Source organism: Canis aureus, chromosome 11 (assembly GCF_053574225.1).
Source record: "Canis aureus isolate CA01 chromosome 11, VMU_Caureus_v.1.0, whole genome shotgun sequence".
Lineage (NCBI taxonomy): Eukaryota > Metazoa > Chordata > Mammalia > Carnivora > Canidae > Canis > Canis aureus.
In genome coordinates this window covers 11,217,094-11,242,924 of record NC_135621.1, presented here as the reverse complement: position 1 = coordinate 11,242,924, position 25,831 = coordinate 11,217,094, and the positions used below count along the sequence as shown (strand labels likewise).

Sequence of the window (25,831 nt, the reverse complement as noted above, 5' to 3'; positions counted from 1 at the left end):
TCTTTTTCTGTCTTCCCAGGTTAAACCATTGAGAAGCAGGTTTTCATGACTGAAAGAGTCATGATTTAATCTAGAGCCTTGGTTTGGTGCCTGGTAGTTCTGCTCCTTCCCTCCTCTCCAACCAAGTAGGGATCACAGTCCTGGGCAGTGGTCACAGCATTTTTAACGTCTGTTCACTAGCGGCGGTCCTGCCCCAGCTCCCTGGCTCATGTGATCATCCTGTATCCATGCATGGGCTTTTAGTCTCCATTCTTTCTGATTCTATGTGACATCAGGTCACTATAGTCTGTCCCGTCCTGAGCCCAATAGGCGACTCCAATTTCCACCCAGTGGTATACATTTCAGTTCAAAGTTTGGTCCACAGACTACACTTAATCTTATTTCTAAGGGTGGCTATGCTCCATTGGTTTTGTTTTAAATTTTCATTCCTATGTGCTTGATATGAGCAGGAGAAACAATTCTCTTAGATGGGGTTTATGGTAGATCTGCTATGTTCTTACAGCAAATAGTTTCTTCCTTTAGGTCTAGTATAGGTCAAGAATTTCTTGGGTTCAGTATAGTCTCAGTGACATAAATGCTGACATGTCAAGGTGTGTAAGAAACTGAAGAAAAGGTAATGGTGAGATAAAGCTTCTGGTACATCAGATTAATAAATGGAGGAACTGCTAATCCAGAGATGATAGATTCTTCACTGATTCTACTTCCCAAATTAGTATTCACATTAGGAAATGTGAATTAGGAAATTCGTATTAGGAAAAGCATTAGGATGCTTTTAGGAAATAGGTGGACTAGTACAGACTTGTTAAATATTCTGTGAAAATGAGAGCTGTTCAGCTTACAGGGGTGCCTAAAGTTTATAAAGTGCCCTGTTTTAGTAGCTTGGTGTTTGGCAAAACAGATGTTTGGGAAATTATAATAGGTTAGTAGTTAGATTGATTCCACATTAATACTTGTGGGAAAGAGATTCATGGGACTTTTTCATTCTCCTTTACATTTGGGAACTCAGTGAAAATTATATATGGAAACAGAGCTTGTGATATAGAATCACTATCAAGGAACCATAGGCCCAGCTCATTCCAAGAGCGCCAGAGCTATCACACATTTGCCAGCCACGAATAATTGTGAGCACAATAAAGCTCATTCCAGAACAGCCAAATTAAAATGTGTAAGTGTTGGAGGGTTTTCTGTGGGATTTTTGTTTTATTTTTTGTTTTTTTGTTGTTTTTTTTTTTTAATATTCTTCTTTTCCTCTGGAATCTTTCAAGTAGAGCAACTGGCATTTCTACTTCACAGATCAAACAAACTAGAGATGAAAAGCTTGTAGCCTGCTTTATAATCCTCACCTTTACCTTTCTGCCATTTGTGAGGGATATGTAAGCCCTAAAGAAAATCCCATGTAGGGATGCCTAGGTGGCTCAGCGGTTGAGCGTCTGCCTTCGGCTCAGGTCGTGATCCTGGGGTCCTGGGATCGAGTCCCGCATTGGGCTCCCTGCAGGGGGCCTGCTTCTCTTCTGATTATGTTTCTGCCTCTCTCTGTCTGTCTCTCATGAATAAATAAAATCTTAAAAAAAAAAAAAAGTCCTGAGTAAGAGTCTCTGAAGCAGAAATTTTTTATCAGATTCTGAGGGAAAGGCTAAACTTCTCATTAGTCAAATCAGCTTTGGTCACACGGGGCAAAAGCTCATGGAGAGATCAGGACAGGGCATATCAGCTTGCCAGTGAGATACCTTCCCCAGCATCCCCTGTGCAAAGGCTGCACTCATTGACTCTACCCCTTGACACCTTCACACTAAGTGGCCAATGCCAACTGCTAAATCTCAAAATCATGTTCCTCTCTCCCACCATAGTACAATCTCCATGAAGGCAAAGGCATCTCTGATATCTCTTTGTATTTCTCCATGGCCCCCATTGTAGGGCTTCCATATTGGAGTAGTGGAAGAAGAATTTGTTTCACCCTATTTGATTTCATATTAAGAATTTTTTTCCATTTTTCCCAAAAGGTGGAATACTTCTTTTCCATCAAATTTAAACATACTACGCAGAGCTCCCTTTACTTTCTAGGAGTTCGATTTTTCTCACAATCATTTCCAGATGCCACCACCATTGCTGAGACAACTCTTAGAATACAGAGCACATTATAGTAGGAAATGGATTCAGGTGGCCCCATGTGCTCCCTTCCTGATTCTAATACTTTTTTTCCTTAATAAAAACAATGCATCCAGAGGTGATAGATGATACTCTTTAGTTTAGAAAGCATGAATAAAAACTCCCCTTTCCTCCTCCTTACAATTATGTCCATGGAGATTTCCACCAAGCAAAGGGATTTTTTTTTTCCTCATTACCCAATATAGGAAAATCCCACTTAACGTGTCGCCAGTGTGCTGGCGAATGGTTACAGGCCTACAGATATAATCCTAATGTGCTTGTTTGCTGTTTTCCCCAATTAGTCATGGTGTATTAAAGTGAATAAAATCTTTTAAAGTCTTTTGGCAGCTATTTTTGCTGAAGCGCTCACATCTGCATTTGAAGAACAATAATTGTGAATATTCTGATTTGGAAATAAAGAGAAATTGAAAATGTTTTCTGGGAAAAAAAACCACTAAATGACATAGAGAGAAAAGCAGTCCCTAGTGCAGAATACAATAACTCTTAAAGCTTAAGATTTAGGAAATAATTTAAATTTTGCTGATGCCTCTACTCCAGCCTCAGGCTTCCTGGGCTCTAGAGAAGATTCTGGGATGTGGAACGAATCAAGTATCGATCCTGCTTTAGGATAATCCTTCTATCTATGGAATGTGAATTTAAGGAGATTAATGGATACAATGAATGAAATTCTAGGTTTCTTATTTTGCTGCTTAACATTCCAAAGCTGCTACACCACTGCTTGACTAGGCAGGATAGAATCCGTTAAAATCACAAAATATATGCATCTCAATGAGAAATGGATGTTCCAGCAGAAAGACAAGACCAGCCACATATTTGGACTACATACAAGGCAGTCATCATAACAACTGCAAACTGCATTTACTGAGCACGTTCCATGTCGATGAGGCATTTTTCTAAGTGTTACCCATATTATCCCCTTTAAACCTTACATCAGGGCTGTGAGTTGGTTATTATCATGATTTTAGAGATGAGGAAGTTTAGGGACAGAGAAGTTTAGTAGTTTACCCAAAGTCATGCTGCTAGATTTGAAACTGGTGAGTGCAGTACCAGCACCAGAACCCTGACCTCTGTAAATGTATTACCTTTCTACATTTACAATGAATATTTATTTATTCCTTGTGTATATATATAGGGGTTGCCAGTTGGGTTTGTAAAAGAACGTGACGCAACACTGCAATAAGCTGTTGATCTAAAATATGACGTAAAAGGGGCCCTGGGTAGCTCGGTCGGTTAAGTGCCCAACTCTTAATTTTGGCTCAGGTCATGATTGTGAGATCCAGCCCTGTGTCAGGCTCCATGCTCAGTGGGGAGTCTACTTAGACTCTCTCTCAAATAAAAAAATAAAATAAAATAAAATAAAATAAAATAAAATAAAATAAAATAAAATAAAATAAAATAAAATAAAATAAAATATGACATAGCCCAAACTACAAAACCCAAGGGTAGCACCAGTTTATGTTTTTACTCATTGCATGCCATGTACCAAATTACTAGCAGACAAACCTCAAAGAGAGTATTTTTGATCTGTAAAGTCCTATGTGTTTCAAATGCTGGTTTCTTCTCTAGCCCTTTTTCAGTAATTAAGATCAGCCTGTGGTTTAACATCTGAATAGTTAGTAATAGTGACCATGTGTGTAAGCTATCCTTCAAAGAAGGTATTACAGGTACAAGGTATTGTCACACTGTCTGGTGATTAAGGTAATGCTCCAAGTATTTCCATTAAGCCCTTTGGACTGGGAAACTTTAAGTTGCATTGCAGCAACTATATTCTACTGAAATTCAAATTCTGAAGCCTAGCGTGTGTATAGCTTGATCTTTGGGGACTCAGAACTTTATCAGAATCAGACTGTATGACAGATCATCTCTCTCTAGTAAAACATGTTTTATTGGCTTACGAAATTTCTTGGACAGAGCTCGTAAGACTTTGGAATATTTCTGCCCTGATACTTCTTGTCTCCCCCGAGCATCCTGAGATGTAGTTGGCATAGATGGACTCTGACTAGTAAGGTATCCCATTGGCCAGATGACCCAAATAGACTTTCGAAAGCATTAGTCCATTAATGACTTAAGCTGGGGTACAGATTTCTGATTGCTGCACAGGTGGGGTGGGATACTCTCGCTTGGATTTGGAGTTAACCACCAAGCACTGAGGGGAAGAGTGGCCAGGCAAGCCTGTGCTTGTTGACTCAGCTGTTCTGGGGGGCAGACAGCCAGACGGTGGACCTGGGGATGTAAAGAAAGAATATGAGTTTTGAAGCTTTAAGTCCCAGATCTATTACTCATTAGATCCATTCCCTGGGAGCACTCTGAAAGCCCTCTCTCTGTGGCTCAGTTTTCCTTTCTGTAAAATAGATGTAATACCTGGCCCTGAAGCTCACCACTTTAGCTGCACAGTAGAGAATATAGTATTTCCATCCTCCTCTCCCACTGACAACCCAGGAAAACCACATACATTCCTCCATCTATAGCTGCATGTAGGTTTTTTCTAGTTCACGGTCTTTGATTATGTGGTTCTTTCTTCCTGGAATGTCTATTTCCTCATTTCTGTGTGTCTGGACTCCTACCCTCTTTTGCAAGTCCTAGTTTAAATATTCTGTCTAAAACGAATCCTCCTCCAATTCTATGGAACAGGAGTAATTTCTCTCTTCTCTGTGTTCCAGCCCCCTTGGGGGTGCTTGATGGCACTGGCGTGCCCTTTCTTGGATTGCACTCATTTCTATGCTGCTTTTATCTTTCCTACTGGACTGTAAGCTTCTTGTGAGGGAAATAAAGTCTAGTCCATCACTGTATCCCTATGCAGTGCTTAGCATGGTTCCTTGCACATTGGAAATCAGTAACTGTGTGTTTAATTGAATTGAATGAGAGAGGGAAACTGAACTTTGTGCAAATCTGTGAACCTTTCTCCCTGCCCAGGATCGAGGGACTCAGCTCCTTTGACTGAGTCTGACATAACCTGAAGTGATAAGGAAGACAGAGCTCGTGATTTTCTCTAGTCCTACCAAAAATCTATCATATTCTTCAGGAATCTGTTCCCTCCTGGTAGATGGGCATATTCTGGGGTTTTATAGATTGAATACATTTTTTTTAAATACTATCAAAGAGAATGGAGCTGGACCAACTTCAAACATGAAATTGCCAGGGGAAAATATCCAGACAATCTGCATTTTACTTGATTTATAGTTAGGAAATTACTGATTTTTTTTTCTTCTCTTCGTTATTGCACATGGTCATCTTACTTTTAAACTACAAGAGTATCCATTCCTTTCTTTGCTTAGCCTCTAGGAATAAAAAATAGGTGAAAAACCAAGAGGATGAATTTGCACATTGCCGTGTGTATGATAAAATGGAAGCCACAAAATAAATTTACTTTTATAGTGTTCACTTACCAGGACTATCAACATGTTTTATACATTGATTTTTTTTCCATCTGTATTGTTTTAGAAATATGTAATTATCAAGTTTCCTTTATAGTGTTATTCATGCAACTAGGTAATACAGAAACTGTCTTTGGGGCAGCCCAGGTGGCTCAACGGTTTAGCACCGCCTTCAGCCTAGGGTCTGATCTTGGAGACCCGGGATCGAGTCCCACGTCAGGCTCCCTGCATAGAGCCTGCTTCTCCCTCTCCTGTGTCTCTGCCTCTCTCTCTCTCTCTCTGTCTCTAATAAATAAATAAAATATTTTTTAAAAATACAGAAAATGCCTTTAAATCTCCAGTTAAAATGGGACGTTGAGCTGTAGATGCACACGGGGACAGTCTGGTACTAAAGATTTGCTACAAGTGAACCTCAAAAATATTGCCACCATGGATGATAATCTCGCCAACTCCCTCATCAACTTCTTGCCCTCTGTGCATTCAGCCCTTCTCTCATTAAATCCTTGACTTAATACATTATCCTGTTTGCCTATTTTGTTGCTTCTCAGCAGCTACTAATAAACCCAAAGGACTTGATCTTTCAGAAAATTTTCACAACTGCAGTAATCACACTGGAATGCTTCACAGCAAAAGGAACATTTTGTCTGAAATTCCATTCAACACACATTTATCGAGCAACTGCCATGGGCTGGAAAGCCTGGGATACCCATTCATTCCTTGTTTTGTTTGAGCTTAGAGAGCGAATTAGACACAAACCCAGCTACCATGTAGGTCAAACTATGATTAATGTGAATAGGGTGAGGCAAAGCACTTAAGGATGAGGAAAGGAAAAACATTAACACTTAAACTGCAAACCATATCTTCTTGGGGATGATATTCAACACATTTAATAATCTGTATGGCTGGGCACTGGCCGGAGAGAAGGGACATTAGCTAAAGGTGGAGCATAGTCCTAAAAAGCCAGGCTGTAGCTCTTAAGTCATTGGATATGGGAAGGTCTGAGGGCTTCTGGGTGAAGTGGGTCAGGAATGGGGTAGCAAGGAGGCACTGGTTTGGGGAGGATAGGGGACTCATCTGAAGGGCGGCAGCCTTCACCAGCTGTTTTGAAACTATTTCAATATTTCACTCCTGGTGTGACCATTGTGGTACAAAGCAGCAGAAGATCAAACACAGCCACTCTATGAGCTAAGTATTAAGCAGAATTTAAAATGAAGAAAACACTTATTAGAGACGAGATAGAGGCACAGAGCTAGTAAAAGATAGAACTGAGTTTAACCTGCTTCTTCCTTGGTTCTAAAGCCCATTGTCTGTATTAGTAACAAATTCATACGGACAAGTCGAGAGAAGGAGGAGGAAGATGACCATGATAGTGATTTACAGAGAAAGTGCCTTTTGAGGAAAGCCTCTAAAATATCAAAAGATATCTTCTTATCATACATCCAAGAGTATGTGACGCCAGGTTAGTTTTTTTCATTCCTGGGAAGAATCTTATTACTGTTCTTTTCCTAGGTAGCCTTCTTTCCCTTCCTTTCTTCCCACATCTAACACTCCCTTTAGATAACAAGTCTTAATCTAGGGTTCAGATGAAGAGGGACCATGAAGGAGCTTCCAAAATCTTAGAACCCATTGTATTTGCATCTGTCATTGTGCATTTTTGTGGGAAGATGATCCCTAGTTTTCTTCAGGTCCTTAGAGGCCTCTGTATAACTCTATTACATTAGAGGAAACTCAATAATATCCCACAGATGGAAATTTTAGGCATTATGATGTCATGTAATGTAACATTCTGAAAATACAACATATCCGCTCGGATTTCAATGGACTGAAAAGTGAGTACCCTCTCTTTGGCACTACTTAGATATTGCTGTCAAATAGATGGTGTTTCCCCTTACACGTATCAATGAATACTCTTGAGCTTTTTAGAGAAATGAGAGACCACAGGACTCAGGCACCCAACCTTGGCAGACAATTCTGATGTGTTACCTGGGGCTGACGTTTGGAGATCCCAGGTCTGGCAATTCCAGCACACATGAGACAGTGGGGCTGGTGGCCTAGTGTAGTTAAGTTCAAGCTCAGATCCAAGCACTGGAGTTCAACCTTGGCTCTCACTTCCCTATTCTGTACCTTCGAACAAGTTAATCTCCAAGTGCCACCATATTCTTATCTTGAAAATGAGAGTACTCATAGCACCTATTTTTTATAGTTGCTATGGAGAGGAAGCGGTTGATACAAGGTGGGACTGACCACAAAGGCTCACGGCAGCTGAACTCTTGCACCAAGGTCAGTGCCAGAAGATTAGAGGATTCAATATCCCCTCCCCCCCCCGAATCTACTTCTTTCAGCACTCACTTCTTCTTGTTTCCTAGTTGGCCATAATTTCTGTGCCAGGATCCTCTATTCCTGTTTTCTTGTCTCCATACATGGCTTCCCTTGTCCCATCAATGGAGTGGGAACAGTTGTTAGGGAATAAAAACTGTGACATGATTCTGGAGGCTTGTCCTCTTTTAATGTAGAAAATAAAAATATCTCAACACTCCACAATTACTCATCCAATCCAGTAAAACTAAAACCAAAGGGAAGTAGCACCTCCATGTTATGCTTTTCCTGGCAAGGCTCATACTTCTAGTTCCCTATTTTGTTTCTAAAGTACAGCTTATATTTCAAGCCATGTCAATAAAACTGTTAATCAGTGAACATTGCTTGAGAGTTTAATATACGTAAGGCATAAAAGGGGATAAAAGCAGTTGCATTTGTAAAAAATAAATACGCATGATGTGAAGATTGGCAAGGTTTCTGTATCATCACTCATTCCTATTTAACTGGAGTCTACCTTTTTTTGCGTTTAGAGTGTTTTGAAAGATGAATGGACATTGCAGCCCAGTTTGAGAAAGCCATGGCAAAGTCAGTTCAGAAACATCACTTTAGCGCTTCTGAACCTTCTCTTCCAGCAACTTTAGTCTTCAACAGCATCTCCTTTAATATTGATGGTTCCATCCAATATAAAGAAAAGTCTTATTTCTCTGCCTCTGAAGCCCTAGATGCTTACATTGACGATTTTTATTTAAGCTGTAAGCTGCCTGATATTAATGATACAAAGGTTAACCCGGATCAGAGCCCTCTCGAATTTCTTGCTAAACTAAACAGTGGTAAGCTTTCATTATTCTCTGAGTTCAATTTTCAATTATCTATAGAAAGCTGATGCTTTGAGAAGATCTATGATCTAAAAGACTTCTCTTTTTTTTTTTTTTTTTTTTGGAAAATAATTGTCTTACATTCTGTGAATCTTTTTAGAATATTGTTATATAATTTTAAGTTCCAAAACTTTTTTAGCAATGGATCCCTTTGAATTGAGATTAATTACAGAAAACACCCCCCAGCCTTGATTTCAGAGTGGAAAAGCTCTGGCCTTGGCTATAAAGCCTTGGACTATGTGACTAAAAGTATTACAAAGGCACTTAAATTCTCCAAAATGAGAATAACAGTAGGAACACCTCGCAGGGTTATTGTGGGAACTAAATGTATGTGGAATGCTCTGTAAATTGTCATGGCTCTCGGGTCCTCAGGTTCTCTCTGTAGCACAATCAGCACTGTAATGGAGGGAGGTGACTTGAGGTCTGGTTCCCATTCTGCTAATGAGTTAAGATAAGAGAAAAGTCACTTACTCTCCCTGGGCTTTACTTTCTTTCTCAATAAGATCAGTAGACTGAAATTTATGAACTCTTATGATTTTAAAATTCTACGCTATGTAGATTACAGAAAAAAAATTGTTCAATGCCAGTGTTTCTCATTTAAAAAGTCTTATTTGTAGAAGCTGAAAAAAAAATACCACCATGAAAACAAAACTGGATAAAAATCTGCATTTGTGACTGATTGACCATGAAGCCCTTGGGGATATAACCTCCTCTGATAGTAACTTCTCTTATCTGTATGAGTAGGAATAATAATATACTAATAGTAAGGATGCCTATTCCTTCACTAAAAATGGGAAGCTATACATTACAAAAGTAAAGTGGCCTGTATTGTCATGGATTTTGCATTGTTATGAGAACAACATTTGCCCTATTAACGTGGGCAAGGTTAGAGTACATCCAACAGCTTGTTATTTTTTCATAAGTGAAAAACATAAAGTGACATGAGAATTCGTGCAAACGTGACATAGTCCTACACAAGAGAAAACTATGATTCTTTAACCTAAGTCGTATTATAGAATATTTGACATGGTCTGGTCAATGGGCAAGCATCATACTGGGGATTGAGTGTGAAAGTGTGGTTCAAGTGTCTATATTATCCAAGCAATTGAAATGCAAAATATATTGTAACTGAGTCAGTAATATTGCTGGTTTTTCTGATGAGGATTTTCACCCTTTTTTTAAGGTTCAGTGCAGAAAGTCTTTCTGTGTCTGTTTTTCTCCTTGAATCCAGAGAAGAGACTGTATAAGTGCTACTTGTTAATGATTTGGAATGTGATACAGGCACTTGCTCTTTCCTGCATCCTTTTGGGTTGTTAACTCCCCCAGCAGTATTATTCTTGACACTTCTTTGTAGAGGGAAATAGAGGGTTTTCTTTTTTTTTCTGATTATTAAAGTAGTTATGGCAATAGCATTTCAGAAAAGACATGAGAAAATGGAAATCAATTATAATCTCAATGGAGAAAACTGTCAATAGTTCTATATATAAACCTCCCCCTTTTTCGAAACAAATACGTATGATAGAATCGTACTATCCATTCTGTTCCATAATCTTATTTATTCACTTGTCAGTAAGTTGAGAATATCTTTTCATATCATTAAAATAGTTCTGATCTTTACATTAAATGGTTCTATGGGACTTCATTGTCTCTGTCGGGCATTTTAGTTGTCACTAATATCCATTCAAAATGTTGCAATTGCCACCATTGTACATACATGTTTAGGTAGCCGTCCAGTTACTTCTTTAGGATAAGTTCCTAGGCATGGGGCTTCTGGATCAAACAACATGCACATTTTTAAGGGTTTGAGTTATACTACTCAACTGTCTTCCAGAAAGGACATAGCAATTTTATATTCTCTCCAAGGGAGGGGAAGCACCCTTTTTTCCCTATAATCTCACCATCCAGGAATATTATCTTCTTACATCCTTGCCAATATGCTGGGTAAAAATTGGTATCTGTGTTTACTGATCATTTGCTTTTCTTCTTTTGTGACCTGCTTAGCATTGGCTTTTACCTGCTTTTATTTTGTACATTTAAATCTTTATTTCACCTAGAATTTATTCTGGTGTTAGGTACGGTTAACGTTTAATTGTTTTGTAAAACAATCCCACTTGCCACTTTATCATGAGCTGAATTCCAATATATATTTAGGTTTATGTCATGAGTCTTTGTTCTCATCACCTGTCTGCACCATTTCTGTACCATCACCACTCTATTCTAATGACAGTAGTTTTCCAGTGAATTTAACATCTTGGCTAGGACAGAGGATGGAGAGCTGAAGAGTCATGTCTATTCCCATTCACTTACTCTTCCAAACAGACTTTAAAATTACTCTAAAAAAATACAATAAAATAAAATAACTCTAAACAATCTCCAAATGTTGTTGATCTTTGGATTACTTAGATTCCTCCCTGCCCTCCTGGGCCCTGCATGGTCCCCTCCATCCTGCAGCTAGAGGGATCTTTATTAAGCACAAATCTGCTTTGGTCATTTGTGTGTTGCAGGTTCCATTCTACTAGCCTAAAAATAAGATTTAAAGTCCCTATTATGTTCTGAAGGCTAGTGATGGTTTGGCTTCTACGTACCAACGTAGCTTCAGTTTCTCCTCTGCTGCTACTGTGCATGTGCACATATGTGTGCCCTCCCAGTGGGGCTCTTGTTCCCAGTTGTCTGGAGCTGCTTCTAGCCCATGGAGTGTGCATGTTGCCTCTCTACTTTTCATATGTTATTTCCTCAACTTGGGGTTCTTTCCTCCCCATCCCCTTTTTTTTCCTGATAAACTCTTCTTTTGGCCTCAATTTAGATGTCACTTCCCTCCCTCTTCCCACAAAGTCCAGGTTAGTTGCTCCTGTTGTGTCTTCCCTTAGCACCTGGAAAGTTCCCTAGGATGGCAGTTAACACTGTATTGTAAGAACGTGCTCACTAGTTTGTTCTCTCACTGGATTGATGGGGCCACCTAAGTCTATGTCTTATTTACCATTGTAATTACCCTTGTAACTTGGCACTGAGGGTCACAGTCCATTCTTATTGAGGAATGAAGCAGTGAATGAAGCATTGCTGCTATGGTCATGTTGTGTGTGCCTAGGACTCTTTTTGTTTTCATTCTGGGCTACTCATTCAATTGACAGCATGTCTGTTAGAGAAACTATTGTCCTCCTCTGCATCTTTTTTTTATTATGATTATGATTAACTTGCCCAGAAAGAGTAGTGATCCTTATTTCCCTTATTCACTGGACCAAAATGAGCATGTTCCACACAGTGCCAGGGTTGATAACACCAAGAACCTTACAAGATACATCCACAATGAGAGAGAGAGAGAGAGAGAGAGAGGATGGCTCATAATGGCAACACCCTTGGGGATCCTTTCACTTCTTTACAAAATTGTTCAACTGATGATTTCTTTGGGTCAACTTCTCAGATACCTATGTCCACTGCTTCTTCACTTGATTGGAGTCATTTAGGCTTATCACTCAGACTCAGTCTCGTGCTACACGGTTTTTGCAGAGCCCGCAGCAGCTGTTGCTCCTGAGCATTGGTAGCATCTGCAGAGAGAGAGCTTTGCACTCACTACAGGGAGCTGCCTCTGTCTGTTTCTCTGTGCTCTATGGTCAGCTGTACTTATCTAAAATGAGGGAAATGTGAGTCTACGTACTGTGTGTTCTTATTCTTGGCCCCCTCCGGGATATCTTAGGTATTGCACTAAAATTTGAAGGTTGCTTTAAAGAAAGTTATTCATACTCTACATTGGATTTTTTTTCACTAGCTCACTATAATGTTCTTCAGTTCTTGTTCTGTAAGGAGCTTTTCCCCCCACTGGGGTTCACAAACTATTTCCAAGACACTATTTTGTCTGTTTTTGCCTTGAAATACAAGTGATTTTTCTTGGCATGGAAAATGTGCTTTGGGAGAACCAGAGAGGAGATTCTCTTGAAAGATTATGGCAAAACCCTGTATGGCTTTTACTTGAAACATTAATCCCTTGAATGCTCCTCTTTTCGTTTTTATGCTCATATGTGGAGAAAATGATCCAGCAATGCTGTAACAGCCTATTTTGTGGTTGAGAGAGTTGTTCTTCTTTTACAATAATGAAAAATCATAACTATTGATTTGGAGGTGGACTGATCTGGAAACCAAAGTAGAGTTTCAATGGACCCGAGAAAGAAAGAATTCATATTTATACCACTGCCCAAAGCAACTTTGAGAGACATTATCTGAGACTTCTCTCCTACCTTGTGTACCTTTGGGTGCATTTCGCCATGTTTTCTATTTGTAGTTTTTCAGGTAGAGAAATAAGAAATCTGTTTTTTAAGTCATCTTGTTATTCTAAGGGGGACAAATTTCTCTTTCAATCTATGCCTGTCTGGTGTTGTAATTAGTGAACAACATGCAATTCTCTAGTGCCAGGTATGTGCTAAGTAACATGTTTATAATTAGGAGTATAGAATCATGCACAGTCTCTGTACTGAATAACCATGGTTCCCTACCTTCAATGACTTCATAGTTTGCAAATAAATGTAACACCAATGATTGTAGTACAGTGTGATATAGTATAATTGCTAAGATGAGACTATGGCATGAGATCTGGGAGTAAAAGGATGGATACTTAAAGCAGGTTGGAGGATTTGAGAAGGCTCCCAGAAAAAATGAACCTTCAATTAAATTTTGAAGGCCAAGTTAGAAGATAGCAAACCAAAAGGAAGAAAAAGGAGAGCATTCTAGAAAGAGGCATGGACATGTGGAAAGGCTCATCATGCATTCAAGATGTTACCAGTAGCCAAGTTGGATAGAAAGAAGAGTATCGTTTTAATCCTATTTCCTTCAAGTTTGTCTCAACTTCAATTTTCATTCTAGTAGAATAACTGTGCTTGGACTAAATTCATCCAGCTCCTTATGTGTCTCGAGAAAATAGGTTTCACTCATTCTCACGTGTGGCAGTATTTAATAGAAACATAGCAACGAAGGCATTTGATGCAGATGTTTTCTACAACTTTTGCCTTTGAAATCTTTTCATACTAGAAAATGGAAACTTTGTAAATGAAATAAGAGTTTGACCACAGTTCCCGTCGATATTTTATGCTGGAGTATTTATCAGTCTTTTCTATGGCTCTTTCTAACTCCTGGAACAATGAATGTCTTCCCAACCGAGCTGCCTGGAAGACTCATTCCCCACGTACTGTCCAATCCCTGTGGGTCCCCCTCCGTGTGATCTCCACTCCTGTTGCTACACTGTGATCGGTCCCTTGACACTGGTGGCCTACCCTACCAATCTGTCTGAACATTGTGTATTTCGTGCTAGCTGATTTCACTGGCACCATTTCCTTATCCTACAAAACCCTCACTCCCCAGCACACATACCTTCTTCCTACATCCTGCTCACCCTTCAAAACCCACCTTAAACTCAGGCCTCTGCCAGAAGATCTTCCTAATCTTTTTCTGCCAAGATGCCTTTGCCTCTGGGCTCCTACCCCCACCCATGGCACCTGAGTATACTTAATAGGCTGGGATGCCTGGGTGGCTCAGTGGTTGAGTATCTGCCTTTGGCTCAGGGCGTGATCCTGGGGTTCCTGGGATCGAGTCCCACAGGCTCCCTGCATGGAGTCTGCTTCTCCCTCTGCCTATGTCTCTGCCCCTCTCTCTCTGTCTTTTATGAATTAATAAATAAAATCTTTAAAAAATAGTAATATGCTGTGCTATTAATATAGCATAATAGTAACACTTAACGTTTATTAGTATTTGTGATGCATACATACGTGTGTATGCATATTTGCTGCTAATAGTAGTGCCAATATTTATTAAGCTCTTGTTATCTATCAGGAACTATTAAATACTTTATAGGCATTACATTATTTAATTCTCAAAACCATACTGTGGATATTATCCTCCTTTTACGACAATACTAAGACACAGAGAGGTTATGTAAGATGCCCAAGGGCACAGAGCTGGAGCTTTCACCTCTGGATTTATACCCAGGGACGCTCGTTCCAAAGTTCCCACTCTGGGCCAACACAGTACCACACTCACTTTACGTGTGCCATAAATAAAACTGTGAGATATCAAGCTGAGACAAAAAAGAAAAAAGAAAAAAAAATCTTAAGCCTCATCTTAAACACAATGATCTGAATTTTAAAGAAGGGTCAAAACTGACAAACTTGGTTCCATATTTTATATCCATGGTTCCTCTTAGTAACTAATTAATGAGCAGGAATATAGCCAAAAACATAGGACAAGCCTTTAAATAGGAGGGAGAAGAGAAGCGTCTGGCTGATTAGTTCTTGACTTATATTTACTGTCATTTTTTTGCTAATTATTTTTTATTGTAGTTGACTTACAATGTTCTATTAGTTTCAGGTACATGATGATCTAACAATTCTTTATTTTACACAGTGCTCTACAGGGTGAGTCTAGTTGCCATCTCGGACACCATACAAAGCTATTACAACACTATTGACTATATTCCCTACGGTGTGCATTTCATCCTATGGCTTATTTATAACTGGAAGTTTGTACCTCTTAATCCTCTTCACCTATTTGCTGTCATTTTGAAAAACTATTTTTAAGACAGTCATAAAGAAATAATATAGTGCCCAAAGTACCATACTTTGAGTAAGAACTAGGTCTGCATTCCAACACTCTCACTTACCCGCACTGTAACCCTGGGAAAATTCTTTAATCTCTTTCTCTCTCTGTCTCTCTCTTAATTTATAAAATGGGAAAAGAAATTCCTATCAAGGAGGATATATTAAGGATTAAATAAAATGGTAAATGTGAATACACACCTAAAACAGTTCTATGTCACATTGTCAGTGCCCCCAGAATAATCTATCTACCCTGGTGGGATAAAATGTAAAATATAGCATTTCTTAGTGGTGTCAACATTCTTTTTTTTTTTAATTCTTTGCACTTATTCTTCTCATTCTTCTAACACTTCACTCCTACCTCCAGCCATAACAAAAACAAAAGCAAAACACCAGACAATGACATTCTCACCTGGAAGGGGGAAAGTTGCTTTTGACGATTGGTGGCTTTAGCCTATGGCATATCTCTAAGTGGCCCTTGAACTTTACATATATGATGTGGAATCTTGATTGACAACATACAGAAGACTGTATGTGCTGTTCACAGTCCATTAGATTGTGCTGGTAAAATTGTGATTTATGCAGCCAACTCTTCTAGCAGTTCAAGTAATTTATTAAATCAGAATTTTGCTTGCTTTGTTATCTGTCCAAGCTATGCCCTGAAACTTGAAGTTTTATACTCTATTTATTTATGACCTTCCATTTCTCTCTCTCTTGCATTATCATATGATAGACACTTGTGCCGGGAAGTTGTCTAATGAGCCTAAGCAAGACCAGCAGGGCTGTGAGATCAGTAGAGGATTCTGTGGTCTTAATGGAAAATTGGGTCCCAGGATGCTCAGTTTTTTAATGGATAAAATGAAAAGCTGAGATCTTTAAATTGAGCACAATTACTTTCTTTAACTCTTTATCATCTTTTGTAAATTAAGGGGGAAAAAAAGCGTAAGAACCTAGCAAGGGAAGAGATATAAAATTACTACCAAAATTTTTGGACCAACATGGATCAAAGGTAGTTAAGCTATATATACCTTTGGTATTATATATTGCCATTAATCCCATTTATTTAAATGTTTTTTTGAAAGATTTTATGTATCTATTTGTGAGAGAGAAAGAGAGATCACAAGCAGGGAAAGGGATAAGCATACTCCCCACTCAGCAGGGAGCTCAACCCAGGGCTTGATCCCAGGACCCTGAGATCATGACCTGAGCTGAAGTCAAGTGCTTAACTTACTGAGCCACCAGAGTGCCCCTCATTTATTTAATTGTTAATAAATATTCTATATATGTAAAATAAAGAGTATGCAGAAGGGATATACATGTTTTCAGGAATAGTAAGGCATCCACATGCCTACCACTCATCAATATAGAATATTTGATGACCAAGTGAAGCCCCACTCCCCTCAAGGATGTCATTGTTCTTTATCTCCCCAGAGGTAATACCATCCTGTGTTTTTCAGTTTATTTATTCAGCTGTTTTTCTTTGTAGTTTCTATTCTCTTCTCAATGTATATTTTGGTGGTTTGCAGATTTTGCTAATGCAGAAGCTGTCTCAGTTAACTTCCATGTACTTAGTCTTCTGTTGCACGTGTGCTAGAGTTTCTCTGGAATGCACACCATGCAGAGGAGTTGCTGGGTTCTGAGCGTGCACTTCTTCAGGCTGGCTAGACCAGCCCAGACTGTCCTCACACACATTCCTGTCAGCAGCATGTGAGCTCCCATTTCTCCACTATTGCTTGGTCCTGCTTGGGCTTCCACGCCATTCTGGGTAACCTAAACAACAGAAATGCATTGTCTCACTGTTCCGGAGAATGTAAAGTCCATGCTCAGGGTTCGGCTTCTGGAGAATGCTCTTTTCCTGGCTTGTAATGGGCTAGTCCTTAATAATGGAGACGGAGGGAGCAAGCTCTCTGGGCATCTCTTCCTTTTTGTAAGTTTGATTGGATCAGGACTCTACCCTTACAACCTCATTTAACTTTAACTTGTCTCCCATACAATCACATGGTGGTTGGGGGGTGGGGGGGAGGGTGGTTAGATACATTTTATTGTCAGAAGTTTGGGGGGGTTGTTTTATTTTGTGTTTTGTCAATTAGTGGATATAAATATCTCATTGTGGTTAATTTTTCTATTGTGGGAAACCATATATAACATAAAATTTACCATTTTAGCCATTTTAAGTGTATGGCTCATCGATACTAAGTATGTTCTTATCCTTATGTAACCCATCACCGTAATCCATTCCCAGATTTCATCTCCCCAAAATGAAACTTCATACCCATTAAACATTGCCTCTTCATCCTTACTTCCTGCCAGCCCCTGGCAACCACCATTCTGCTTTCTGTCTCTGTGAATGTAACCACTCTTTGGACCTCATGGAAGGGAAACCATACAGTATTTGTCTTTTCATGCCTGGCTTATTTCACCTAACATAAATGCCTTTAAGTTTTATCCATGTTATAGCATCTGTCATAACTTTGGATAACATTCCCCTCTAAGTATTCCACTTGTAAACAAAACACATTTTGTTTATCCGCTCGTTTGTTGATGGATACTTGGGTGGCTGCCACCTTTGGGCTATTGTGAATAATACATTGAACATGGATTTACAAATAAGCATACAAATATTGGTGTACTGTTTGAGTCCCTGCATTCAGTTATTTTGAGTATATATCACTGTGGTTTTTAATTTTTATTTCCCTGATTACTAAAGAGGTTGAATATTGATCTATTTTTATTGGTCATTATTGGCCATTAGTAGCCATTTGTGTTTGCTTTTCTTTAAAATAGACATGTGTATCTTTTATCATTTTTTTAATCTAATGAGTAATTGGGATTTATTTTCCTTTTTGGTTTTTAGGACTTATTTGTGGATACTAATCTTGTGCTGGTTATGTGTGTGGCAATTTTCTTCTCTTCATACAGAGAAACTTATATACGGTTTCTTTAGGGTGGACTTTTGTTGAATTGGAAGCCCCTAATGTCAATGTAGCAGAATTTATTACTTTCTCCTTTTATGACTTCTTAACTTACTTAGAGATTTAACTTCTAAAATTGTAGTTAAAGCAAACATGGATATTTTAGGAAATAAAATGTAAGCGACAGGGAAATGTTTACTGTTAAATGTGAAACCTCATTTATAGGTATTTATTAAGTCCTACTATATGATACCCTTAAGAGGCCACAAATTCTTTGCCTTCATGGAGCCTATATTCTTTGGGGCAGAAAGGCAATAGTCAAAAGAATATATAATACATGCCAGGCTGTTGTAAATGCTATGAGGAAAGCCTGAAATTGTTGTCATTGAGATTAGAGAACCATCCCACCTGTGTGAGCTGTGAAAAGCACAGGAAAAAGAGTACCATGGCAGCCCATACACACGGCTTCTGGTCCTGGCTCTTTTCACTGTAAATTGAGTGAAACTTCTTTGTCAATTAAATGCACGGATGGAATCAGATAATCCTTTCACCTGGAAAAATTCCCTAGGATTCTGGAATTCTAAAAGGTTTTTGCTTTATTAAACCTCCTTGGGAAAAACTGTTTAGAAGGAAATATGACAAGTTCAAATTTTTCTAAAGCTAAAAGAATGTAGTTCATTTCCAATCCTGATTCTTAACTCTATGTCCCAGGCAGAGTAATTTTTCATCATTTCCAATAAAACCAATATGAGATTCCAGCTGAAGCACTGTAAGTGCAGAGCCATTTGTAAAGGGATTTCCCCATAATTAAGACAACTCTGCAGAGGAGGCTCTAAGAGCAAGGCTTTCATGATCGGCTGCAAAAAGTAAAGCACTAAAATTGCTAAGTAATACTATAGATTTCAAAATTTATATGTATCTTTGGAGCTAGTCCCATAAAAGAAATGATTATTTAACAGTCTAAATTCTCAAAAATGGTTTTCCTAGTGAAAAGAAACCGTAACACGTCCCGCTGTACTTTTTTATCTGTGGACATTAAAATGTAAATTTCACTTGGGCGCTGGTGGAAAATCTTTTCATGGAATGAATGCTAAATTAAGTGTGACAGGTGATTGTGATTAATCACTTCTTATTATCAGGAACGGAAGAAATGAAGCCTTTGTTGCCTAATGAAATATAACACAACGCAAAAGGAAAATGCAAAGATGGAACATTTTTGAAGGGAAATCTAAACCGTTTCATGTCTCTTTGAAAGCATGTGAACCTCATGCACATGAATCTTCCCATTTATCTGAGGCTTGCCCTAGACTCTGACTCTCTTGAACTTGAAGGTTCAGAGTTCCTTCAAGATCATACTCTCAAGTGTGCTTACAATATGTTATTTCACTGCCATGGGCACCTTCAGCTTAGGACTTTGCCAATAAAGATGGATAAAGCCAGAGCTGCTTAGGGTGTGACCAGACATCACAAGCACAGTGGCCAATAGCACGGCCTCCAGAACACAACTTCCCTCATTCTGATTCTAGTTCTGGGTCACTTATAGCTAAGAAACCTTGGGCACGTTATTTAACTTAAGGTAATGAATACTCTGTAATTTGGGGATAGTGGTAATTTAATGTCCTTCCTGAAAGCTGTGGTCATCTTTAGGTATTCAAAAGTTATAAAAACACCCAGTTCCCTCTTTTTCCACTTTCTCCTTTTTGATTCTTGACATTTGAGATGGAGTCTTCACTTATATAGAGTCATCTTAAAAATTACAGACATTGTTGGGCGCCCAGCTGGTTCACTTGGTAGAGCATGCGACTCTTGATCTTGGAGTCATGAGTTCAAGCCCCATGTTGGGCTTAGAGCTTACTTTAAAAAAAAAATTAGAGACATTCTTATATCTGCTAGAGAGACAGATTTCTTATCCTACCCTTTACCATCCCTTGAGCAAGTCACTTGCCCTCCCTGAGCTTTACCTTTTCTTATTTGTTAAATGGAATTGATACCAATTCACAAGGATTATAGGCTTCCCGTAAACTCCGAGTGTTACACTTGATCAATATATAATGATTCAGAGCAGGGATTTGTACATTTATCTTAAACAATGGTTTTAAACCTTGGATTCAAGTATGGGTTTCTAGGATTCTGGAAATAATCACATGTGTGTTTGTCTGGTCTTTTGGGACCAGCCCTTGGCACATATTCAGTGTTAATACATGTTCATTCCATTTTTGATGTAGTTCTGTGACCTTAAGGCTCTTTGTGACAGTCTTCTGCTTAGATATAAATTTTGTATCACCGAATCACATGCTGGGACTACCATTCTCTAATTTGTCAACCATCTCCCATAATTGTGACAAGGATAGTATCATTCGCCCTTTTCCCTTTGTTACATGGAAAGTCAGATGACCACAGTGGATGGCATTATATTAAGAGAAAAAGTAGGGATCCCTGAGTGGCGCAGCGGTTTGGCGCCTGCCTTTGGCCCAGGGTGCGATCCTGGAGACCCGGGATCGAATCCCACGTCGGGCTCCCGGTGCATGGAGCCTGCTTCTCCCTCTGCCTGTGTCTCTGCCTCTCTCTCTCTCTCTGTGTGACTATCATAAATAAATTAATTAATTAATTAAAAAAAAAGAGAAAAAGTAAAATCTTCTTCCTAATGCTTTACTAAATGCAAAAAAAAAAAATTTACAACAAAAACAGTATTGCACTACATAGGTCTTTAGCATTGCAAAAAAAAAAAGGTTGAGGATAAGTAGTGTTGTTTTTTCCTTGTAAGTTTTCATGTTCTATTGGAATAGCACATTTAATATCCCTTTTATCCAAACAGTAAACAAAGCCAATGAACAAATACTTATTAAGCCCTAGGATGTACAAGATACTGTGTGGGGAACAAAAAATGAATAAAAAATAGCCCCACCTCCAGTGATTTTCCTATCAAGCCCATGACCAAGGACATAGAGTTTTTCCAATTATCTTACTATCACTACAGTAATAGAAAATTTTGCTTTCCTTATCTGCTATTCCCAATTATCATAATAAATGAAGCCAACATATATGGAAATTTGGTTTAGCTGGAATGTTTTCTGGCCTTTTTTTCTCTAGATGGCAATCCCAGTAAAATCCTAAGGATAGACATTTCTCCTTCAATAGTGACTTTAATCTATTGGAGAACATCTTTTACTGCATTAGAAGTGTGATGAGATGCAGAAGCAGACATGCTGTGTGATTCATAAAATGTTACTGACCCGTCCTAAAAGTCTCTGCTCCCTGCCCTCAGGGGCTTTGTAGTCCAATGTTAGAACAATTAAATCTTGAACATATAGCCTTAAAAGATGCGGGAAGGCATCCTCTATTTTAAGATGTTTTCAACTAATTTCTCTAAGCCTTACTTTTCTCACTTGTCAAATGAGATACATTCTTTCACTCAAAAATGTCTTTTTTTGCACAAATTGAGCTCTAAAGTCCACAGTTTTCTGCATCACAAGAGTTTAAGCACCTTGAGGGCAGAAAGAAGAAGAAAACAAATCCAGGGAGGCTCTGAGCTGGTATTTGAAGATAAGAATTCTGGAATTTTTTTTTTTACATCTTCTTCAGAACCAAAAAAAAAGGACCTTATACAGTGTAGTTGCCAAACACAAAAGCAGAAAAGGTTCCTGAAAGCCCCAAAGCCATGACCTGTGTTAGAGTGACCACCAGAGCCTCGAGATTTTTCAGGGGTAAAAAAAAATCCCTTTTTTAAAGTCAAAATGAAGCTTGTGTTATTTGAAACTAGGATCTTGAAATGTTCTTTCCATACAGAATGTCAACAGGGAAATATAAAAGATGAATGGTTTAGCATGCTTTCAAATGAAGGTTCTGTGTATATTTAAATAATTCACTGCCTCATGGAGAAGGTAAATATCTCTGGATAAAAATATGTCCAGTGTGCAATTTAACATGCTTTTAAGGATGGTGTCCTTTATAAACTAGTTGCTTTTTATTTTTATAAAGTAGTGTATTTTAGTATATTGTTTTAGAGTCAGTTTAATAATTAACCTAGTCCTTTTCCAAATGCTTTTACATTGTAGAAATTGACTTCCAGAAATTGACTTTTATATAAAAATCACATTTGAATGTTCACTTGAGTTGCAGCTTTAAAGCAAATATTATGACTCAAGATTATAATTAGAGGGTTTAGAGATCTACCTACCAGTCATTGAAGACACAGCTCAGTAGAATCCAAGTTTATTATTACTAGGTGGCAGTTATGAAGTATAGGAATCTATATTATCACTTATTTCAGGGATATTTTTATGATGCCACTCTGCTAAGTCAGTGACTTGCTGGTCATGTTGCATGTTAGGCTTCCTGCCATTGTGTCACTGAGGCTTGTCCGTTCTATGTGCTGCAAAGTATGAAGCATTACTGCAGCCAGAGCCATACATTTTATACATCTTGTCAACCTTCCAAGATTTTCCTAATAGTTTAAAACAAACATTTTCATATGGGATATTTTCATTTTGGAATGGAGCCTCCCCGATTAAGCCAAAATACAGCCATGCAACCAACAACTTTTGTTTCTAGGAAATGGTAAATGGGTAGAGAGAATTTAATTTTGCATGCTAAAATACATACTTGCAATAAAGGATAAATTACTTGAATGCTATATTCTGTTTCAGAGAATAGATTTAACACTTCTTTAAAGACGATGATGTTCAACAAACGAATGAAGACTCTCCCTACTACTTGAGAGTCTTTAGGAATACAATGATGTAAAGCAGACTTTGTTCCTACCTTTTCGGAATCTAGAGTTTAGTGGGGGGAAATGCAGTAATCACATAACGACAAAGGTAGAGCAATAGTTCTCAACTGTGGTGATTTATGTAAGCTTGTTTCTCAAGCTCCTGACATTTGGGGCCAGATAACTCTTTGTTGTGAGGAGCTGTCCTGTATTTTGTTATATGTGTAGCAGGATCCCTATCCTTTATCTGTCAAGAGCAACACCCCTCCTGGTAGTGCCAATCAAAACTGTCTCTAGCTGTCATCAGATGTCCTCAGGAAAGGGGAGCAAGGGGATCCCTGGGTGGCTCAGTGGTTTGGCGCCCGCCTTTGGCCCAGGGAGTGACCCTAGAGTGCTGGGAACGAGTCCCACGTTGGGCTCCCTGCATGGAGCCTGCTTCTCCCTCTGCCTGGGTCTCTGCCTTTCTCTCTATCTGTGTCTCTCATGAATAAATAAATAAAATCTTAGAAAAAGGGGGGGGGAAGGGAGCAAAATCACCCCCCGGGTAAGAAGAACTCCTTTATGTAAAGAAGAAATACAAAATATTTTAAGACCATGTAACAAGGTAGCTGATAAGGCTCTCTGAAAAGTGACACGGTAAATTGGTATTAAGCTCTGATGAGGAGTTAACTATGTATGGAGACAGCAAAGGACATGGAGAGGAGGGGGAAATGAGAAATAGAACAAGTTATTTTAGGTTTCTTTCTGAAGGCCAGTACTCTGTACATGTTAGTTATGCTGGTGAATTCCTCAAGTGCAGGGCCAGCCTTCCACTCCTTCACTTAGGGCTGGGGACATAGAGATACTCGAGGAGTTTTTGTTGAGGGCATGGTCTATACCCAGTCTAACAAGGCAGCATGCTAAGCACTAGGAGGTATAAATATGACCGAGGCAATGCTCTCTGGTGTCTGCGACCTCATAATCTGTTCAGAACGAAGTAAAATGAAGCAAGTAATCCTTCTGGGGAGAAGGAAAGTCTTCCCTGAAGAGGTGACATTTGAAGAAATAGTGAAAAATAGGTGCCAGGTGACTGCATTTCCCCAGCTGCTCCAGGTGGAACTGGTTGCTTCCTTCTCAGTGCTCATTTTGTGGTTTTTTTTTTTTTTAGATTTTATTTATTCATGAGAGATACAAAGAGAGGTAGAGACATGAGCATAGGGAGAGGCAGGCTCCCTGCGGGGAGCCTGATGTAGGACTCGATCTTAGGACCCCAGGATCACGCTCTGAGCTGAAGGTAGATCAACCACTGAGCCACCCAGGGGTCCCGATTTGTCGGTGTTTCTATGATTGGCCTTAGAGCTTTGGGGCACAAGTAGATCTAAATGTGGAGAGATAGATGATAGATGAGAGAGAGAGGGAGAGGGAGAGAGAGAGATGATAAATAGATGTATCCATATGTATTTCTCTATCTGTGCATCAGAAGGTGCTAATAAAGGGAGAAATGGCTGCTAATTAGACAAAAACATCCCTTGTTCCCTGTAGTATCCTACCCGACTCATCCTTCTCTGACTACTACGAATCCTGACACGGTCACTTTGAAACTGGCAAGACATGTGCTTGACACATGATATTCGGTAGATATGGATGGCTATTTCTTGAACAATGAGTGAATAAGCAAGTGAAGTGACATTTTCATTTGGTTTTACATTTAGAGGTCTGACCATTGGGATCCCTGGGTGGCGCAGCGGTTTAGCGCCTGCCTTTGGCCCAGGGTGCGATCCTGGAGACCCGGGATCGAATCCCACGTCGGGCTCCTGGTGCATGGAGCCTGCTTCTCCCTCTGCCTATGTCTCTGCCTCTCTCTCTCTCTCTCTCTCTCTGTGTGTGACTATCATAAGTAAGTAAAAATTAAAAAAAAATAAAAATAAAAATAAAGAGGTCTGACCATTGAAGAAGAGTCAGGAAAACCAGTTAGGAGTCTGTTAGTCCAAGATAACAGATTTGAGGGACTTGGTGATTGTGGTTAGATTTCTGGGTTGCAGTCTTCTTCCCGGTACAGAAATATAACGTCCTCAAAGGAGATGCTGATCTCTGCCACAAAGAAACCATCTAATGAAGACCAAAAGTAATACAGTGTCAGTTGTTGAGCTGTCCCCGAGTGATGACAAAGAACATCTAAGTATCCTTTATCACAGGAAAGAGTACAGCTGTCCCAATGCTCTGTAGGACAGATAATGGCTTAGCAGCCAGTGGCAGGTTGAGCAAGAGCCTGATCTGTAAGCACCTGTGGTTAGAAAATGGGAAGGCACAGTGTGCAATGACATTTGGAGCTTAATGTCCATGCAAATGAATTGCTTGGACCAGGCAGAGATGGTCAGAGAGCACAAGAGCATGAATCCTGGCAAAATAGCATCCATGCCAAGTCCCTGGGTGTCCCGGCTCAGTGCCCTTTCTTTTTTGCCACCTGCAGAGTCCCCTCCATAGAAGAAAGCAGTGCCCCGTCTCATCAGGAAACTGTGCTCATTTCCAGACCTGTGAAACGTGGGTTTGTGACCCTGACTATTACCTCTTTTTCATCGAGACAGTAGGCTTTCTCAGCTTCCCCAGCTCTCAGGAGAGGGGAACAGAGCATGAGGCGCTGGTAGAAAGAAGAGGCTAAGAGAACTAAGGACAAGGCAAGATGTATTAGGACAAATGTCAGCGAAATGTTTTCAGGATATGGGCTAATCAGCCACTCTTACTTCTGCTGGCTCATATTTAAAACATCTGAGAAATTTGCTTTCAATTTTCTTTATTTGCATACACGCATTTGGTATACATATATGTCTATATACGTGTGTGTGTGTGTACATATGGATACATATATTTTATCAGTACACAATATATATATGATCTCTGGGGATACATTAATTTGTCACTGAACTTT

General features: G+C 39.2%; 1 protein-coding gene across 21 annotated transcripts in view; it reads left to right on the top strand.

Annotated features, from left to right (window-relative positions):
• The window catches only part of GRIP1 (glutamate receptor interacting protein 1), a 664,081-nt gene that overhangs the window by 422,138 nt on the left and 216,112 nt on the right, over window positions 1-25,831 (top strand). For 5 of the 21 annotated variants that reach the window (XM_077913726.1, XM_077913729.1, XM_077913723.1 and 2 more), the window contains exons 1-3: window positions 7,312-7,369; window positions 7,744-7,820; window positions 8,387-8,686. The exons of 7 other annotated variants lie outside the window; for them this stretch is intronic. In XM_077913726.1, the coding sequence (XP_077769852.1) occupies window positions 8,404-8,686 (283 nt within the window). In that variant the 5' untranslated portion in view covers window positions 7,312-7,369; window positions 7,744-7,820; window positions 8,387-8,403. Of the gene's footprint in view, window positions 1-7,311; window positions 7,370-7,743; window positions 7,821-8,386; window positions 8,687-17,100; window positions 17,234-25,831 lie in introns of those variants that run through there. 9 more of the 21 variants (XM_077913728.1, XM_077913724.1, XM_077913739.1 and 6 more) reach the window with 7 other exon arrangements.